The 18,056-nt window shown below is 35.1% G+C and overlaps 6 protein-coding genes across 6 annotated transcripts; 3 read left to right on the top strand and 3 right to left on the bottom strand.

Moving 5' to 3' along the window:
* The first annotated feature begins 207 nt into the window (after positions 1 to 207).
* On the top strand, positions 208 to 2,318 carry BX664DRAFT_388878 (uncharacterized protein). Its single transcript, XM_051549502.1, has 9 exons — positions 208 to 339; positions 400 to 477; positions 544 to 650; positions 706 to 853; positions 928 to 1,647; positions 1,704 to 1,809; positions 1,875 to 2,005; positions 2,060 to 2,103; positions 2,181 to 2,318. The coding sequence occupies exons 1-9, from the start codon at positions 235 to 237 to the stop codon at positions 2,287 to 2,289; spliced, it is 1,548 nt and encodes a 515-aa protein (XP_051396644.1). The 5' UTR covers positions 208 to 234; the 3' UTR covers positions 2,290 to 2,318.
* A 448-nt stretch (positions 2,319 to 2,766) lies between these two features.
* On the top strand, positions 2,767 to 6,417 carry BX664DRAFT_303041 (rab-GTPase-TBC domain-containing protein). The gene is made up of 4 exons (XM_051542459.1): positions 2,767 to 3,277; positions 3,345 to 3,914; positions 3,983 to 4,017; positions 4,122 to 6,417. Exons 1-4 carry the CDS (start codon positions 2,912 to 2,914, stop codon positions 6,205 to 6,207), a joined length of 3,057 nt encoding a protein of 1,018 aa, XP_051396643.1. The 5' UTR covers positions 2,767 to 2,911; the 3' UTR covers positions 6,208 to 6,417.
* Positions 6,418 to 6,486: 69 nt separating this feature from the next.
* On the top strand, positions 6,487 to 7,620 carry BX664DRAFT_388876 (uncharacterized protein; the record flags this gene model as incomplete). The annotated part of the gene is made up of 3 exons (XM_051549501.1): positions 6,487 to 6,767; positions 6,832 to 6,925; positions 7,044 to 7,620. The coding sequence occupies exons 1-3, from the start codon at positions 6,506 to 6,508 to the stop codon at positions 7,618 to 7,620; spliced, it is 933 nt and encodes a 310-aa protein (XP_051396642.1). The 5' UTR covers positions 6,487 to 6,505.
* Positions 7,621 to 11,129: 3,509 nt separating this feature from the next.
* Positions 11,130 to 13,176, bottom strand: BX664DRAFT_204996 (uncharacterized protein). The gene is made up of 2 exons (XM_051540139.1): positions 12,484 to 13,176; positions 11,130 to 12,394 (listed from the first exon to the last, which is right to left on the bottom strand). The coding sequence occupies exons 1-2, from the start codon at positions 13,135 to 13,137 to the stop codon at positions 11,288 to 11,290; spliced, it is 1,761 nt and encodes a 586-aa protein (XP_051396641.1). The 5' UTR covers positions 13,138 to 13,176; the 3' UTR covers positions 11,130 to 11,287.
* A 505-nt stretch (positions 13,177 to 13,681) lies between these two features.
* BX664DRAFT_341810 (uncharacterized protein) lies at positions 13,682 to 14,803 on the bottom strand. Its single transcript, XM_051547055.1, has 3 exons — positions 14,635 to 14,803; positions 14,237 to 14,552; positions 13,682 to 14,136 (listed from the first exon to the last, which is right to left on the bottom strand). The coding sequence occupies exons 2-3, from the start codon at positions 14,441 to 14,443 to the stop codon at positions 14,119 to 14,121; spliced, it is 225 nt and encodes a 74-aa protein (XP_051396640.1). The 5' UTR covers positions 14,444 to 14,552; positions 14,635 to 14,803; the 3' UTR covers positions 13,682 to 14,118.
* Positions 14,804 to 14,922: 119 nt separating this feature from the next.
* BX664DRAFT_341808 (uncharacterized protein) lies at positions 14,923 to 16,443 on the bottom strand. Its single transcript, XM_051547054.1, has 2 exons — positions 15,332 to 16,443; positions 14,923 to 15,267 (listed from the first exon to the last, which is right to left on the bottom strand). Exons 1-2 carry the CDS (start codon positions 16,404 to 16,406, stop codon positions 15,014 to 15,016), a joined length of 1,329 nt encoding a protein of 442 aa, XP_051396639.1. The 5' UTR covers positions 16,407 to 16,443; the 3' UTR covers positions 14,923 to 15,013.
* Between the last annotated feature and the right edge of the window lie 1,613 nt (positions 16,444 to 18,056).

The following is an 18,056-nucleotide window of genomic DNA, read 5'->3' as shown; positions in this document are numbered from 1 at the left end:
GTTCTCTCTTCACAAACTATTGTGTATTTACTTTCATTCCCCATGAAAATATATTCTTTTATGTATAAAACATCTTTTCAATAATAAAAAAAAATGAATATATTCCAAATTTTTGTGTTGATTTTAGTGCTCCCAATTTAAAAATAAATAAAACGGGAAAACAAAAAAAGTCAGCCCGTGTTTCTCACTCTTTCTTTCTCTTTGACTTTTTTTTTTTTTGGTAACCATCATGTCATGGATTGGGACCGAATAGAAGCATTGTTTTCTCCTTCTCGTTCTTCTATTGATTTGATAGATCATATTTCGTTTTTATTAGACTTTTTTGATACACTTTTCAAGGCAAGTTGACCTCTCTGTTTAAAATAATCGACTCACCACTGTTTTTCTATATATATTTAGGACTTGACGCGTTGTTCCTCAGTTACTCAATGTACCTCTTTATACCCTCGTGCTGGACCTCTTTTGACTAAAGTGGCTGTAAAGTTTACTCCCACAAAAAAAAACAAGAAATGAATACTCAACATAGTTTTTTTTTTTCTGTAGATCCATCCTTATGTAGGTTGTCAAGTGAAACTGGCACAACTCGTAGTGAATTGTATCATAGAATATACGAAATATGATATGGAAGATACTTCAAAGTCAAATACCAAGTAAGAGAAAAGTATGAAATAGTTATTATTAGAGTATTAAATTATTATTTATTAGATCCTCGACATGGTGTATTCAACGATTACGACGTATCAGTCCAACCACTCAACCTATCTTGTTATCGTCTCCTCAGGCTTTTGAACAACATATACATACCAAAATCATACCCCTTTTACATCAACACTTACATAATGGCACCCTTTCGGTAAGCTCATAAAAGAAGAAAAAAAAATCAATCAATCATATCTAATAAAGAGCATTGTTGTTTGGAATCATTAGATATCCAAGTTACACAAACTTTGTGATTTAGCAATAGTAGGATGGGAACAAGCATCTATGATTGATGTTGTGGAAGGATTAATAGATGCAGCCATACAATTGGATCAACAGGATCAAAATATCAAGTACTTACCGATAGAGAAAAGGACTTCAAAAAGTTACTTATCCCCTCGATTTATTCAACATGCGATAAACAATAAGAAACAATATGAAAAGTGGCCTTTGAAACTCAAGACAAAACTATGGCAAGCAGTACCTGATATATTTGAATGTGAATGGTTGGATTGGATCGACTTGCATTTAGATGTACACAAAGAAGAAGAAGAAGAAGAAGAAGAAGAAGAAAAAGATGAGTTTCTGCAGGGGTTGCGACATTGTCCTTCCTTAGTGCAGCGATCATTTTGTTTGATGGCTCGATGGGTATCGCAAGATGTGGCCGATTGGCGAATGGTGCGACTATTTTGGATCAAGATGGCTGAGTTAGTCCATGTTCTTGATCTTCCGGAGAACATGCTGCATATGCAACATAAAAAAGAAGGTGACTTGTTGGCACCATTCCATGCAACGTTTGGATTTATCTATACTGGGTCTCCTTTTACTTTGGTAGAACGACGTAATCAAGCTTGGTTATTTTGTTTAATCATGCCTTGTTATATGACTCGATGTATTGATACTTGGTTTAGTTGGTGTATGGATCCTCTTTCTCTTTGGTCAGATAAGGTTTATACAATTTTTTTTTTTTTTTTTTTTACTAAATGAACAAATTCTTCACTTAGATGGATGATCTATCTACCTATATGGCATGGTTGATATGTCCTACTTTGGATGATCGAATGACTGTTTGTTGTTGTCAATTGAAACAATGGATTCAATCTTTGAAAGGTAAGTTTTTATAAAAAAGTGATATGATTTGGTTTTAACTATTTTTTTTTTTGTTTTCTATGTAGGTTATCCTTCATCTGGTATCCATTCTTTTTTGAATCATTGGTATGATTTGTTTCATGGTCATGTACAAGTGATTGTTCGTGTCTTAGTGGTTATGATACAATATGAAGAAAACCATCAATGGAAATCAATGGTAAAAAATTGAAATAGATAAGAAAAATCATCAAAACTCAAATGTCTATTTTAGTTGGATAGATTTATGGATGATGCGAAGTCACTTCATGTAGAAAGGTACCATATATATATTAGATGATGATGATGAGAGAACTCATTGATTATTATTATTATTATTATTATTTTGTTCTTAGAGTATTGATGATGACATTATTAGATAGATTGAATGAAACAATAGATGATGATGATGAAAAAATCAACTATATGAAGAAATATGTATATAGTAAATTAGATAGATCATAGAATTGTATTATTATCAATAAAAAGTGAAGAAATTTGATTCTAAAAAAAAAAGGAGAAAAAGGGGGATGAAAGGGAAAAAAAGAACTATAGACACGATGTTGAATATGCAAATAAAAGAATTTGTATTTTTTTTTTTTTGATGGTTGACAGGACAACCCCGCCTCCTGAAGGGTGAGTTTGCATTTGATAAGGGATCTTTCTTTTTCTTTCCTATTCTAGTTTTTCTTATACTGAAAGAAATAATATCATATTTATCATTTAGTGAAAGAAAAAGAAAAGAGAAATATATATCTAATGGTAATAGAATACCTCTCCAGTTTTTTTTTTTTCCAGGAAATGAACAGAAAAAAAAGAGAAATACCTCGTGTTTTAACTTTTTCCTGTCGCACGTGGCCGGAGTCCCAATTTTATATAAAGTAAAATAGAGAGATTCGGGTGCCTCACTTTTTTTTCTTTCTTTTTTCTTTTTTTCTTTTTTTTTTTTTTATTTTTTTCTGTGTATACCAACTCATTCTTTATTACCTTTATTGTTTTTTTTTCCTTTGTGTATTTTACCAACTTGTTTACCAATAAAAAGAAACTTATCGATACCCGTTCAACAAGCGACAAAACGCGCTTCATCATGACAAAGTTACAACTGGCACCTGAAGTATTGGAACGACTTCATCACCTTCAACAAGCCGACCGTCCAGTTTCTGTAGATGAAATCTTACAAGCCGCCAATCTCAATCATCTTGCTTTACCTTGTTCTCATTTAAAACCTTCCAAATCAGCAGAAACTCGACATTTGGCTCCTTTACGTTTGGAAAAATCCACGTCTACTTTGACTTTGGCTGAACGACGTCGTATTCCTGTTTCTCCTCAAAAATTGAAATTATATGCAAAGATATCCACCAATAACAACAACGACAATAATAATAGTAGTAGTACAGATCGAGATGAACAAATGAAAAAATTGGAAAAAGAAAATGCCAAATTACCTCCACAGGTAACACTAAAAAAAATTATTATTTTTTTTTTTATTTATTAAATCTCTTTTTTTTTTTTTTAAATAGGATTCTGAAGAATATCTTTTATCAAGATTGGAACGACAAAATGCTTTACTTCAAGCTGATCCCAAATCTATCTCGATGGAAGCCAATCGATTACAAGCTGACTTTGATACCTTACGACAATTGGTTGACAATCATTCTACCGCTTTGACAAGTCCATTATCTCCTGATACAAGTGAGATTTCAGATTGGGATTTTTGGCAATGTCTTGTAGAAGATTTCCCCACCGCGGTTGCTAAACTGCCTCATCTAGTATCTGCCAAACTTCGTCATGGTGGCATTCCTCATCCTCTTCGTGGTGTCATGTGGCAAGCCATGGCCCAATCAGCCTCTACTCGTTTGGAAACCATGTATGATGATTTACTCAACAATAACAACAATCATTCTTCTCCTTATGCTCGTGTCATTCAACGTGATTTATCTCGTACTTTCCCTACAGTGGATATGTTTAAATCTGATGGTGGTCTTGGTCAACAAGCTATGGAACGTATCTTGACTAGTTATAGTATTTATGATGTTCAAGTTGGTTATTGTCAAGGTCTTGCTTTTCTGGTCGGGCCCTTGTTGATGACTGTAAGTGAAAAAAAAAAAATTCTCGTCAGATCACCTGTTAATTTTTTTTTTTTGTTTTTGTTGTTTAGATGCCTGAAAAACAAGCTTTTTGTGTATTTGTTAGGTAAGAGAGCACAGAAAAAAGGATCGACCTAGTGCGTATTGTTATTTTTTTTTTTTCCAAGCTTTCTAACCTTACCTCTTTTTTTTTTTTTTTTTTTGTATTAGGTTGATGGAAACTTACGAAATGAGAACAATGTTTACTCTCAATATGGAAGGTTTACATCTTCGACTTCATCAATTCCAAACATTATTGTCCCAATTTTGTCCTCGTTTGGATGCTCACTTATCACTCCATTCCATCCATCCTGCCATGTACGCCTCTCAATGGTATCTCACCTTGTTTGCCTATTCTTTACCTATTCATGTGGTGATGCGGATTTATGATTTGGTATTTGCTGAAGGTGCAGTGGAAACAATCACGCGTGTTGCCATTGCTATGATGCAAAAGAACGAAGATACTTTGTTGGCCATCCATGATTTTGAACAATTGATGATGTACCTTAGCTCCAAACAATTGTATGAAACTGCCTATGATTCCGATGCTGAAGCCGTGATTGCTGATACAATGGCCCTATCACATGCTATTACCAAGGCCAAGATGGATGATATTGCTGATACTCATGATAAGGAATTGGAACAAGAAAAGAATCGTGCTCATCAAGTATTGGCTATTCGATTTGGTGGTTGGAAACGATCAAGTACTTCTTCTTTAAAATCACCAACATCATCATCATCAAACAAACGTGATTCCTGGTTCTCTTGGCGTGCTGATAATAATAAGCCTATGGTCCAATCTCCTACGACGCCTACCAGTCCTATTCCTACCAGTGCAATTTCTGTGGATCGTACTGTACCTATGCTTCATCAACAAATCGAAGATCTTGTTCTTGCCTTGTCTCAATTACAAAAGGAACATTCTCATCTTACTGAACAAGTCATGACAATGAAGATGCATGCTATGGATTATACTGCTGCCAACGATAAATTGATGGAACGCAACTCTATTTTGACAAGACGACTTAGAAAATACCGCTCCATGTCTAATTCTTCTCAATCTTTCTCTTCCTTGGTTGACAAGGCCAATGCTTCCCGATTACAAGTATTGGAAAAGGATCAAGAATTCCGTGAATTTGTGTCCACTTTGCAAATGACTGGTGATTTTGGCTCTTTGATTGCCTCTGCCCTTACTTCTCAAACTAACGATGATGATGATGATGATATTGTGGATCTTTTTGACGATGATGACAACAACAAGGATCATAACAACAACAGTAACGACGACGACGACGATTATAACGACAATGATTCTTATATCTCTCATACCTCACCTATCGCAAGTACTACAGCCACCACAGCCACCTCCAACAATGATGATGACATAGAAACCATTACACAAGAACTTGTCACATTGAAATTGGCCAATTTTGAAATGGGACAAAAATATGAAGCCATGTGTCATCAAAACGAAGCATTGACACAACAACTCAACCTATCACAAAACAAAGAACAAATGTACTTGGATCAAATGGCATTATTGGAGAAGGTGGCGGCAGATCAAGCACAAGAAATCGACACCATGGCTAAGGCCAACGAAACATTATCAGAACGCATGATGGCCACCAAACAAACCTCAGCAGAACTACATATGGAGAAACTGGCCTTGACAGAACAAGTGACACGTTTGGAACAACATGTACGAGATTTGGAACGTGAAAAGCAAGAATATCTCAAGCCCCGTGATTCATTTTCGGAAGAAGTGTTTGCCGCTCATCATACCTTATTTGGTGAAGGCTCCGTTTTCCATCAACAACAACAACAGACATCATCATCAAAACGACAACAACATAGTGATCCTGAAGAATATCAACGAAAATATGTGGATGCCGAACTTCGATGTCGTGAATTGGAAAAATTATTGGCCGAAACTAAATGTAAACTTGTGGAATATGAAGCTGCACCCAAACGACCTACATCCCTTGTCATGATGAATAATAGAAACAGCACTGGTTTGATGTTGTCAACAGCAAGATCCACTGCTATGGTCAGGGATGAATCCACAGCCACAAGAATGTCCACTGATAGCATGTCCACCACCACCTCCTCAAAACGCTCCAGTGTCTATTCTCGATTATGGAATTCTATGGCTTCTCCTACAACGCCTTCATCTACCGACATTTTACCCTTTAACAACAATATGAAATCTCCCGAAGTATATCCTTCTACACATCAACCTACTGACTATTCCATTTGATCTTTTTTTTTATTGTTATTTTTTTATTCCTCTTTTTTTTTTGTATGCCTATCCCCCCCTTTTTTTTTTATTTATTGATTTATTATTGAATATGTCTCCCTACCAAATAGTTCCCCTTTATTATTATTATTATTATTATTTTATCTTTACATGACCTTTTGACATCTCCCCTCTTTTAATAATAAAAGAAATGAACTTTTTTTTTCTTTTTACATATCCGATCTCCTTATTTTATAGATTTAAAAACGCGGGAATCTATCTATCGCTCTTTTTTTTTTTCATCTTTAATATTTTTACAATGACAGTGCCTGAACAAAAAAAATACAATGATCATCAACTAGAATTGGAAGATAAGATGGTCTTGATGAAACATTATGTGAATTCTCCCCTCAATGAATGGCAAGTGACATCTGAGAAAAATGGGCTGATTTTGAGTCATCAGAAATCCAATCATCCTTCTGGTGCTGTGGTGTTTCGTGGAGATTATCATTATCGCAATGTCAACCTTCGTCCCTTGGATATGAGTTCTATCATCATTTTTTCAACTTGTCGTCGGCAGTGTAAGACAAAATAATGTTGCTGTTGGGACCTTAATTTTTTTTTTTTTTTTTTTTTTTGGGTTAGGGGATAGTAAATTTGATGGATCAGAAATCAGAGTTATTCGATCACGGTATAGTAGTTTGTCTTATGGTAAAACCAAAGCAACCTGGCCTGCCGTGTAATGTTAGAAACCCTTTGTTTTTCCCTCCAAAAATGTTCACTCATTCCTTCTTTTTTTTTTTTTTTTTTTTGATCAAATCATGCATGGTTTTTTTTTTTTTTTTTTTTTTGGGTAGTCCACGGGATTTCTCCACCATCACATTACGACAGGTTGAACAAGATGGGACATTGTATTTTGGATTATTTTCAATAGAGGATGATGAGATCAATCCACCAGTGGCAGGGTTTGTACGAGGCCAAGTGATTTGTTCAGGATGGAAGATTAGTCGATACCAAAATGGTTTGATGTTGACATTTATCAATCAACTGGATATGGGTGGCTCGGTGCCGCCTCTGTTGGCTAAACCCACGTTACAACAAGTCCCTCAATGTGTGCAAAAGGTCACGCAGTATCATGACAAGTACGGATTCCCCCCTACCACCACCATCTATCACTGTCAATTCTTAGGTGAGGATTTTGATCATCACTCTGCCACCTATACTTTACATCTCGCCCCACAAAAAGAAAGCAATAACACGGATGCTGAAGTGCTCTGTTGTCATCGCATGTTCCCGAACGGCTTTGATGTCGTCGTCGTGCAAGGCCATCTCAAATATACCATTCTCCAACAGAACACAAATCAATTGGTGCAATTGTCAAATCTTGAGGACAAAGTTACCTTGCAGATCATCGGCAAGAAAAAGTGGAAATAAATACATGGGAAATACATATAAAAAAAATAAATAAAAAAAAGTCATCATTTGATCCCACTCTATTTTTACATTGCTTGATGTTGCCATATATATATCGATATCATCATCATCTTTGAATTCCGCTGTACATAATGTCGATGGAGTTACGAGCCTTTATTTCATATAAAAAAAAAAAAAAAAACTAAGCTAAACTAAACTAAGCTGCAGATCATCAAGTAGAAGGCACTAAATCGATTCAATTCATATTCATCAACTAGGTTGTTGTCAACAGAGAGCACCATCTTTGTAGACAACATTCCGTACTAATCAAATATATATATATATATGTCAAAAGAAGGTGAGGCATCATACTGGTTCATTCTGAACCCACCGCAATATCTTACCGTTTGATTTACCTTTACAGCTAAATGATGACGCGCGCTAGATACGGTTACCAAGTTTTTTTTCCTTGAGAATCCAGACTAAAATACTTCTTGACGGATGGCTATCAAATCGAAAAAGAAAGACAAAGTGAATATATCATCGTCAAATCATTCACTATGTGTAATTGTTACTTTGAATGCAAATGGAATAAAAGAAAAGCCTTGCCAAGAGTAAAGCATGAGGAATGTATGAGGCAACTAGGAAGCAGTCTTTCATAGGAAGAAAAAAATTGTCTATCAATAAGGAAAAATAATGAGAACGTGTCATTCAACCTTGAAGTAAATCTTTCCTCTTCCCATGTTTCACTTTTTACCATGACCATGATTACACTTTCATATTGCTTCCTAGTCTTCCTTTATCGTGAGAGGTAGCAGTACAAGATAGATACCAGGAGAATACACTAGTCAATGTGCCAACGGTCTATAAAAAAAAGGCTACTGATATCATTCTGTGTCGCTATCAAATAATATAAATTAAAAAAAAAAAGGTGAAGAGGAACAAAAAAAAAAAAAAAAAAAAGAAAAAAAAGGGAGCCGGGGGGGGATTCTTTTCTTTTAAATAGTTGAAGTACGCTTGCCTTTCTAACCCAAAAATGGAAACTAAAAAGAGAGAGAGAGAAATTGAGACTCGCCATACAGTAGAGACCTTTGTCTAATCGATAGATGATCATCAACAAATCGTATTTTATCGTTATTTTTCAAACGTAATTCAGTTTATTAATTAAAAATAAACATTTTATTTCAATTAAAGTGAACAAGGACCCGCACAGCTCCAGTCTTTATGGCACTCATTATCTCTTGTGCATTTTACGTAGCTATAATCTTGAGAATGTCCTGTATCAGTTGTATAGCACCATTCATACTCTACAAAGAGTATAGCTGCCATGCAATTTGACCAACAATAACCTTTATAGCAACCATGATCTGCATTCACACCAATCAAGTAGAAACAAAAGAGTACAAGTCCGTAGACAAATTTCATCATCTTGTAATTTTTATCGTTAAATTTTTAATTAAAAAAAAGAGAGCTCCCATTTGTATTTTTATCTAAGTATTGAAATACTCTATTATCCTTGCATAAAAAAAATCATACAAAATACAGGTTTACGCCAACCGGGATATAGACCCTGTATCACTTCATGGCGCAAGCTATGACGCCATTCAATGGCTGTAATGCATCTAGAAGAAACATGTAGGAATAAGGAAAACAGAGTTATTGTCAATGATCTTCACAGAGTCTCTAGATATTCTATCTATAAAACAGGAGGATTGTCTGAAGACTAGCCCTTTTTAATAAAAACTAATTGTTGACGACCATGATGTTGGTTTTCCTTGGCACATTTAGTGTCAAATTGTTTTATTTTCTGTCATCATCTTTGGGTGGTGCATACGTTAGCAGAAAAGATGCCTTTGAACTGTAACTATATGATAACTGCCAATATTAAGAACTTCAATAACAGGAACGACAATGATGATAGAAGACTTTACAGCGAAATCAACAGATATACATCAGATCTCCTTGCGAGTCGCCCAATAACACTTTTCCTTTTGTCATCCACTAATCATCATCCACGGTGACCCAATCTTCCACATAACTGGTAAGGAATTCAAATTCCACACAGAAGTAAGATTTCCAAAAAAGAATGCACTAGAGAATTTATTTCAGAGACGATAAAAAAAAAAAATAAAAAAAAAAACTAAAAAACTAATCTAATGATCAAAAGTATACTAGTTTGATGTCTACATCTATAAAGATTGACTAGGACGCAGTGCAGCCACTTCTATACCAGGGACGATTTGAATTGATACTTATTTTCCTAACGAATACATGCAAAAAGGTTATGATTTCCCAATAATCATACCATGATGCTGACCCGTACACACTTACCAACTAATTGCATCCGCCGTTCTTGTGTTTTGGTCCGTCTTGTCATGCACTGAGATTCCTATTGACAATCACCATCATCGTTCCAAATTGCCTTTTTGTTTCTATTCCATTCCGAGATAATACTGCAACTTCAAGGTAATCGAGAGCATCTTTCCATCAAGCACACTCTTTTCGTACTTGTTGTCATTGATTTTCTACCTTTTACTTTATTGCCTTTTTTGACGAAGAAAAAAGTAACTAAAAAATTAAGATTTCGGTACAAAACAACAATGGCAACATGTTCACACTTTTTTTTAGCATATCACTGCTATACTTACAATAACAAAGAAGGCACGTCATATAGTAAAGATGTCATCGCCTTGAAGAGAATATTTGAATATTGTCATTTTACAGAAAATAGAGAGGTCCTGCTTGATAAAATAAATATGGTAGATCAGTTCTAGTAATACTCTGATTCCAATCCATCCAAATGTATACTACTTACTTTTACGATCAAAAAGTACATGGAGTATATTGGATACACGTTCTTTTGCAGAAACCTTCCTTTCCAATACTAACTAACAGCTTGTTCACATTTTGATTTGGATGATGTATTTCGATACATTTCTCTTCCTGAGTACAGAGCAAAAATGATTGCTAGTCCGATACCTAACACATTAAAAAAAAAAAGAATCAAGTAGGTAAATCATCCTCAACCCTATCAGTTAATATAAGCTTGACAATGTAAAACATTTGTTAACTTCGTTACCTTGAAACCAAATAAGAGTAAAAGAAAGTTCATGCCAGCACCATGAGTAATCATTATCAAACCAGGACCTTGAGATAACAGCAAGAAGGAATATGCCTTTTCCAAAATCAATATGTCCAAAACTAGGAGAGTTAATTATAACGCGTGTATCATTCAACCTTGGAATAAAAAGCCTGGGCTTCCTTTTTCTCGAATTACTTTTTACCTTGATTACCCTTTCTATAATCCATCCTATTGTACATTTGTTGTTACAGTAATCAAAGATGATAACATGAGAATGTATGCCATTAGTCACCATACGAACGGACTATAAAAAAACTATTGATATCATATTGCTGTCGCTGTTTCATCAAAGGGTAGATTCTTCTAAAAAAGAGGAAGCAAGAGGGAAAAAAAAAAAAAAAAAAAAAAGAAAAATGGAGTCGGGAAAAAATTACTACTAAATATTCAAGCACTGATCTTGACGTGTAGCCCAAAATAGAAACTAAAAAAAATACACTACTTTAACTTGATTTTTTGATATATAAGGCTGCCATCATCATCACCATATTTTTTTTATTATCCTATTCATATAATGATACAATACAACATATAGTATATTTTATTAATTTAATAAACGCAAAAGACGTAATCCTTGTTGACATGGACTCGCGGAGACAATTGCATATCGTCCAGTTCAAACGAACATATTATCCAAACATTCTTGTTCATGCTGCCAAAAAGGTGAATCGGGTAGGCATACAAACTAGTGAGATCACTTTCATCATCAGTGCAAAATGATGGGATGGTAACAAACTCGAAAGACTCATCAATGCTTTCAAAGCCAAGCTTCTTCATTACTTTACTGTAGCTCTTGGCCTCATCCATATCCTGTAATAACGAATCATGTATGTAGTACTTTTTAGGTCGCAAGTGAAGAGATGGTCCCTTGTACCCACTGCTGTTATTCAGATGATCGCTTTCGAAGTAGACGGCGGAAGGATCGGTAATATCAAAATTAAATTCGAAAAAGGTGTCGGAAGGTGTATAGGGATATAAGGGGACTAATGTCATATCAAAGTTGGATGCAAAAGTGGGTAAAATTGTATATGATTGTTTTTTACAGACTTGAAGCAAGTAAAGCTTGTCCTCCACGTCCAATATTTCATATAACTTTAATCTGACTGATTGCATACCCGATATGTTCCAGCTGGAGATGGTATCTTTAGATACTTTGACTTTGTTGTACTTTGGTGATAAAGGTAGTATGGCATGGAACCTATCTTCGTTTTTGGTGGCTCGAGATCTCAGCATCATGTCTATGAATGAGCGATGAGCAGTATTACTGATGATCATAGGGTGATAGAAGGAAGCGGAATCAACGTTCCAACGATTGTTGTCATAGATATGCCCAGGTGTTGTACGATAAAAATCTAATGTGAAAAAAGGCTTTCCATAAAAGTCATTGTCCTTATCAAGGTGGATAAACCAGTATTTCATTTTTCCTTCGCGCTGTTCTTTGGCAATGCTGTATTCGCTGATAACCCATGTACGGCGTGACCAATCCAGAAATAGGTCTAATAGGTATTGGATCGCCATACCTATTCTTCTGCATCTCCTTTTTTCAAATAGGCTCCCTGTAAACTGATCCTCGGTTGTCAAGCTTTGTTTATTTTGATTGCGTTTGTCGAATAAACGGTGGTAGATATAATCATCTTCTTCTTCCGAGTCCAATATCTGTATATAATGAATGTGGCAAAAATAAAAAAATATACCATCATCATCCATCCAACTTGTACACCTTTTTTTTTTTTTTTTTAGCTTACATTCGATTCATCTTTCTGGCATGATCGATCTTTCAGTTTACGCGCCCAGTCTTCATCAAGTCGATGCACCTCTTGGACATTTTCCTGAATAACATGGTAAATATGCCATCTATATCTTTGAATCTGGTACGACATCCATCTATTCAAATCGCTGATCTTGATCAAGTACTCCTTGTATAGGTCAGGTATGGCAACTATATACTCCGCGTTTTTGTAGATATCATTCATCCGGTAGATGACAATCTTTTTACGTTGGTTGTTGCTTTGATCGACACAGATAGCATCCACCCATACGTACCTGATATCTTGCAGATCGGGTTCAGCCATTATTCGCTTACAAAGGTTATAAAAATCATCCAATGCAAATGAGGTGACATGGGCAAAATAATCATCGGTGGCGGGTACAAACTGCTCATCAAGCTCTCCCCACCGATAAGATAAGGTAATATATCTTACTGCGCTACCCTGGAACTCCATTTCTTCACAGCAAACCTGCTCTTGTGCAGCTGTTTTTTGGATATCCACCAGGACAATATTGAAAGATTCTTTTTCACTTGGTTTAAACGTTTCGCTTATTTCTATTGATGAATACAGTGCAAAAATAATGAGTCTGCATATATGAAGGGAGATAATACTGATTCCTTTATCCTCCATTAATAACCTATGCACGTCCTACCTTCGTCTTCAGTAAAGGTCATCGCTTCTCAAAAAAAAAAAAAAAAAAAAGAGTATCATTTGAATCGCCTTTATATGTATGTTTGTGCGTTTGTCGCACCAATACAGGTACGAACAAAGAGTATGTTACACATCTCAACCGAGAATCCGAGTTTGTAGTGTTCTTGGACACTCATGCGAAAAAAGTTTAAATATCATAGTTTGGGTTCTCTGATTGGTGGGCACCACTCTAAATGGAAGTAATGTTCGATTATTATTATTATTATTTTTTGATTTTTCGTTTCCCATCACTTATTGTTTACTGACATAAACAAATCCTTTTTTTTTATTAGATGTGGATGCGAATAAACAAAATGAATTAGGAGATAGCATGAATTGCAATCAACGTATCACCCATCAAGACAAAGTAGGGTATGAATCACATTTTGCATATTATATCACGCACAACCACGTCCTTATATATATGAACACAGAAACAGGTGTAAATAAACCATTACCATCATCATCATCATCATTATCATCATTGCATTTTCATAGATGTAAACTCTGTTCCTTTATTAACTATAAACACAAAATCTAAATTAATAAACAAAAACCAAAAGTATAACCGACTTGATAAATCCCGTACTAAAAAAGACGATAGGTTGATGTCATTTCCTTTCCAATCTGTCCAATAACTATAGAAGATCATGAAGTAGTACCTTTTACATATGTAAAAATCATATTAGCCTTTCCGACACATGTCACGACAATGATTTTTTGTACTCTTTCTTGCCAATGAGTCGCCAACAGCTTGCCGCGCGGTAGATTTTTCACTTGTAAATCATCACGTTTCATCTATACCTTGTCCCAAATCTGTTGTAAGTATTTTTTTTTTCTGTTCCTCTTCAACTCCGGTTGCGTCGATACGATCACCAAGGTGTTTTCCCATTCAAAAAAAATCTTCGTCTATGTTGCCGTTCACCAAATCCTATCTTTCTTCACAAAAAAAAAAAAAAAAAAAAAAAAAAAAAAGGCGAGTTTAAAATACCATCCGTTCGAATCCATCGAAACATGACACCATATATATTTGCATTACCTTCAAAAGCCCTCTGTGATGCCATCTATACGCTATTTGGACAATTGTTTTGTTCCCTTGTAACACTACAGATACGCCAAGAGGTATAATTCCCTTTGCATTACCGCCTAATATTATTCTAGTAAATAATATAGTTGGGAATCGTCGTTGATGCTGTAAGTGAATAAAAAAAAAGTATAACAGGATTTCTAGTGGCAACAAGAGCATGAATAAACTTCATAACACCACCATGAGTAACCATTATCAAACCAAGACCATGAGATAACGGCAAGAATGAGCCCACCTTTCCCAAAACCAATAAGCCCCTACCAATTAACTACAAAGAGAAGAGCTAATTATAACGCGGGTATAATTCAAATAAAAGCTTGTCTTTCTGTGCGTTCTCTTTTTCTGATTACCCTTCTGTATTCTATCCTAGTGTACGTTTTTCCTTATTGCAATCAAAGATGTATGAGCATAATGTATTACTGGGCACACCATACGAACGGACTACCAAAAAAAAAAGCTGTTGGTATAATATTGCTGCCGCTGTTTCATCAAAGGTAGGTTTTTTTTTTTTAAAAAAAAAAAAAAAGAGTGGAAGAAAAAGAGGAAAAAGCAGCCGGGAAAAAATTACTACCTTTAAATTTATTCAAGCGTTCCACTTCATGCAAAAATAGAACTAAAAAAGAAGATAACGTTATCAATTGACGGGAGTCTATATGGCAAAACCTTGTATTTTATTAAGCTTTAAACATGAAAAAGAGTTCTAAATATCACAAGCTATTACTATTACTGCTATTGAGAACGTTGCCGTTGTTCATATTCCTGTATTGCATTTTCAATCAAAGCCTTGAGGTTGGCAATGGCTACATCAGGAGCTTTGTGAGCAAGATAACATGCTTCGTTCGATTCATCCACTGCTTTGGTACATCGAGGGATCATTTCTTCATGATATTGATCGATGGCTTGTTCAAGAGAAATATCTCCATCACGTACCTTTCCTAAAAGTTGACCTAGTTTAACAGCATCTATGATGGCCTGATTGCCACCTATTCAAAAAAAAAAAAAAAACTTTAGTGGATTGTTTTCGTCTACCTGTATTTATTTTCTTACCTTCGCCTTTAAACATGGTCATTGTATGCGCAGCATCACCAATCAAGGTCACACGGCCTTGATGCTGAGCAAGAGAATCAGGTTGAGGAGCCCGTTCACGGATGGCGACGTCCACAACTTCAGAGTCATCGGGCGTATCGAGAAAGATCTTTTGCAATGCACCACCCAAACCATCTTTTGCCCAGGCCTTGAATTGTTCCAATCGTTCCTTTGGATCCTTTAAACGAGGTATGACATGATGATCATCATAGCGGGAGAGCACAAGAAGAAGTTCATATTTTTTTTCAGTTTGATGTCGGATATCGTTAAGAGATACAAATGCTCGTAGGCCTTCTGGATGATCCGTGTCCCTGCCTAATTGACCAAATGCAGCAAAATGACTTTCCGATAAATACTGAATAGTATCACGTTCTTCTTCCGTGATCCAGCGTGTGGTGGCTAGCAGACGTGTTGGGTTGATTTTCGTCACCTTGTTGAAAGTATCATCACTATTTCCCCTTTGATGATCGTAGTTGAGTAGCATATGTTGACACACAGCGGACTGAACACCATCAGCACCGACCAAAAATGAGCCTTTTTCAATAGATCCATCAGCAAAAGTGACAATTACGCCATCATGCGTGATGTTGTAACTTGTCATGCGTTTGTTCCATGTCACATCGATGCCTTTCATCAGCCACTGTCGAAATCGTTTGCGGTTGACGCGATACATATTGAACTCCAATGCATCAGATGACGAGATCGAACGATAATTCTTTGGATCATAAAACACCAATCTTTTATTGGTGATGCCATCCACATAGGCAAATTGCGCACTTTCAGGGTCCAAGGGATTGACAGATGCTTCGGCTGCAAGTGTTTTGAGGAAATCAGCATCAAATGCTTCCAATAAGTAAGGTAGACAGATACGAAGCATGATGGACCATCCTTGATTGGCGCGACCATCTCGGCTGATGTCCCGATCAAAGACCTTGTAAGGAATACCTTGTCTTTTCAGAGTCTGTGCTAGTGTCAATCCCGAAAGACCAGCGCCCATAATGAGCACAGGATGTTCTGATGTTGATTGTGTGGGCATCCTGCGTGAAGAGAAGGTATGTATCAAAAAAAAAAAAAAAAAAGGAGAGAGAGAAAAAAAGAGAGGTTGAGAAATAGGTGGGATGAATGCAAATGATTCTCTTTTTATAAATTAAATTTGAATCAAGTGGGGACCTTCGGATCAACTATACTAAAAAAAAAAAAAAAAAAAATTCAAGGTAACCAAAGCTAGGCATTCCAATTTTTTTTTTTTGTCAAACAATGAAACTCAAGCGTCGGTTAAATTTGACCGAAATGGATTAAGGTGTCTACACTTTATTCAATAAAAAATGACGGAATTCAAAGAATAAGATGTCGCAAAAATAGGAAATAAAATATCATAAGGATAGAAAATAAATGACGGGGTAGAAAAGAGAGAGTTGTCGCATAATCAAATAGAGAGTATAAGAAGAAAAAGAACAAGAAGAAAAGGAGTGGTAGTAGTTCCATTGAGTATTTTGAATAACAGAAAATAAAATATTATTTAGTCAACATATCCATTTTTTTATATTTATTTATTTTAACTTACCTGTAGAGAAGCATTAAATGCGTCCTCCGAAGAGGCGATAACATATTTTTATATGTTGCTGTTTACAGGTTTGATATTCACTTTGAACACCAAGAGAGATTTCAAAAAGAAAAATAAAAAGAGAATGATTAATATACTGTATCATCATCAATCAGTATCATTAAAAGAAACTTACTATTAATGCAAGCACAGAAAAGAAGGAAGTCCAATAAGTATATATATAAAAAAAAGCAAATGGACCTAAAGGCCCGTCTTGATTCTTGTAAGGTTTTTGTCCAGAAAAAAAAACTTGTATTTGGTATGGATGGATATAAAGGTCTTGTATGCTTGTAAATTGGTTTAAAAATTGATATCAAAATAGATAAAGAAATTAAAAGAAAAAAAAAGGGAAAAAAGAAACAGAAAAAAAAAGAAAAATAAAATAGCACACTTTTATATCTCTCACTTGATCAAAGAATAAAATAAACCCGGCAAAAATACCTCAGAAGAAAAAAAAAAGAACTATTATGCAAATTTACATTCGTCATCGATCGATGGAATGTCTCAGTTAATGAAAATAAACAAAGAAGACCCGAGTAAATGTTTTTTTTTAAAAAAAAGAAAGGAACTATTATGCAAATTTACATCAACATCACAAGATATGAATATTACATTGTTATACCCCTGTCTTAACTGTGAATATTATGATAATACAATATAAAAAATATAGTTCTTTTTTTTTCCAAATATGGCCTGTTGAAAAGAATCAGCTAACAATCAGTCATCAATCATCAATCATCAATCAGTGACATACTCTACCGACATCTCTAAAGCGATATCTGAAAAAGTGGTAATGCGACATTCATTTTGGGAAAGTACGATTTTTTATTTTATAACATCACGAAAAGCATTTTCTTGTGACCCGACAGAAAACTTTGAAAACACTGTATCTATAAGTAGCTTTTTATGGATAAAAGTATGAAACGATCTCTTTGTCAAAAGTAAATCTTCCTTTCATGGAAATAATACCCAATGAGAGTCTTGACACGAACAGATAAAACAATTTGGATAAATGAAACAAAAAATCGAAGTTAACACCGCAGAAAATAATCGCTGGATGGACAGAAGAAAGATACATAAAAA

Source organism: Halteromyces radiatus (assembly GCF_025201355.1).
Source record: "Halteromyces radiatus strain CBS 162.75 chromosome Unknown BX664scaffold_9, whole genome shotgun sequence".
NCBI classification, from domain to species: Eukaryota; Fungi; Mucoromycota; class Mucoromycetes; order Mucorales; family Cunninghamellaceae; genus Halteromyces; species Halteromyces radiatus.
This window is presented reverse-complemented; position numbering and strand designations above follow the sequence as displayed.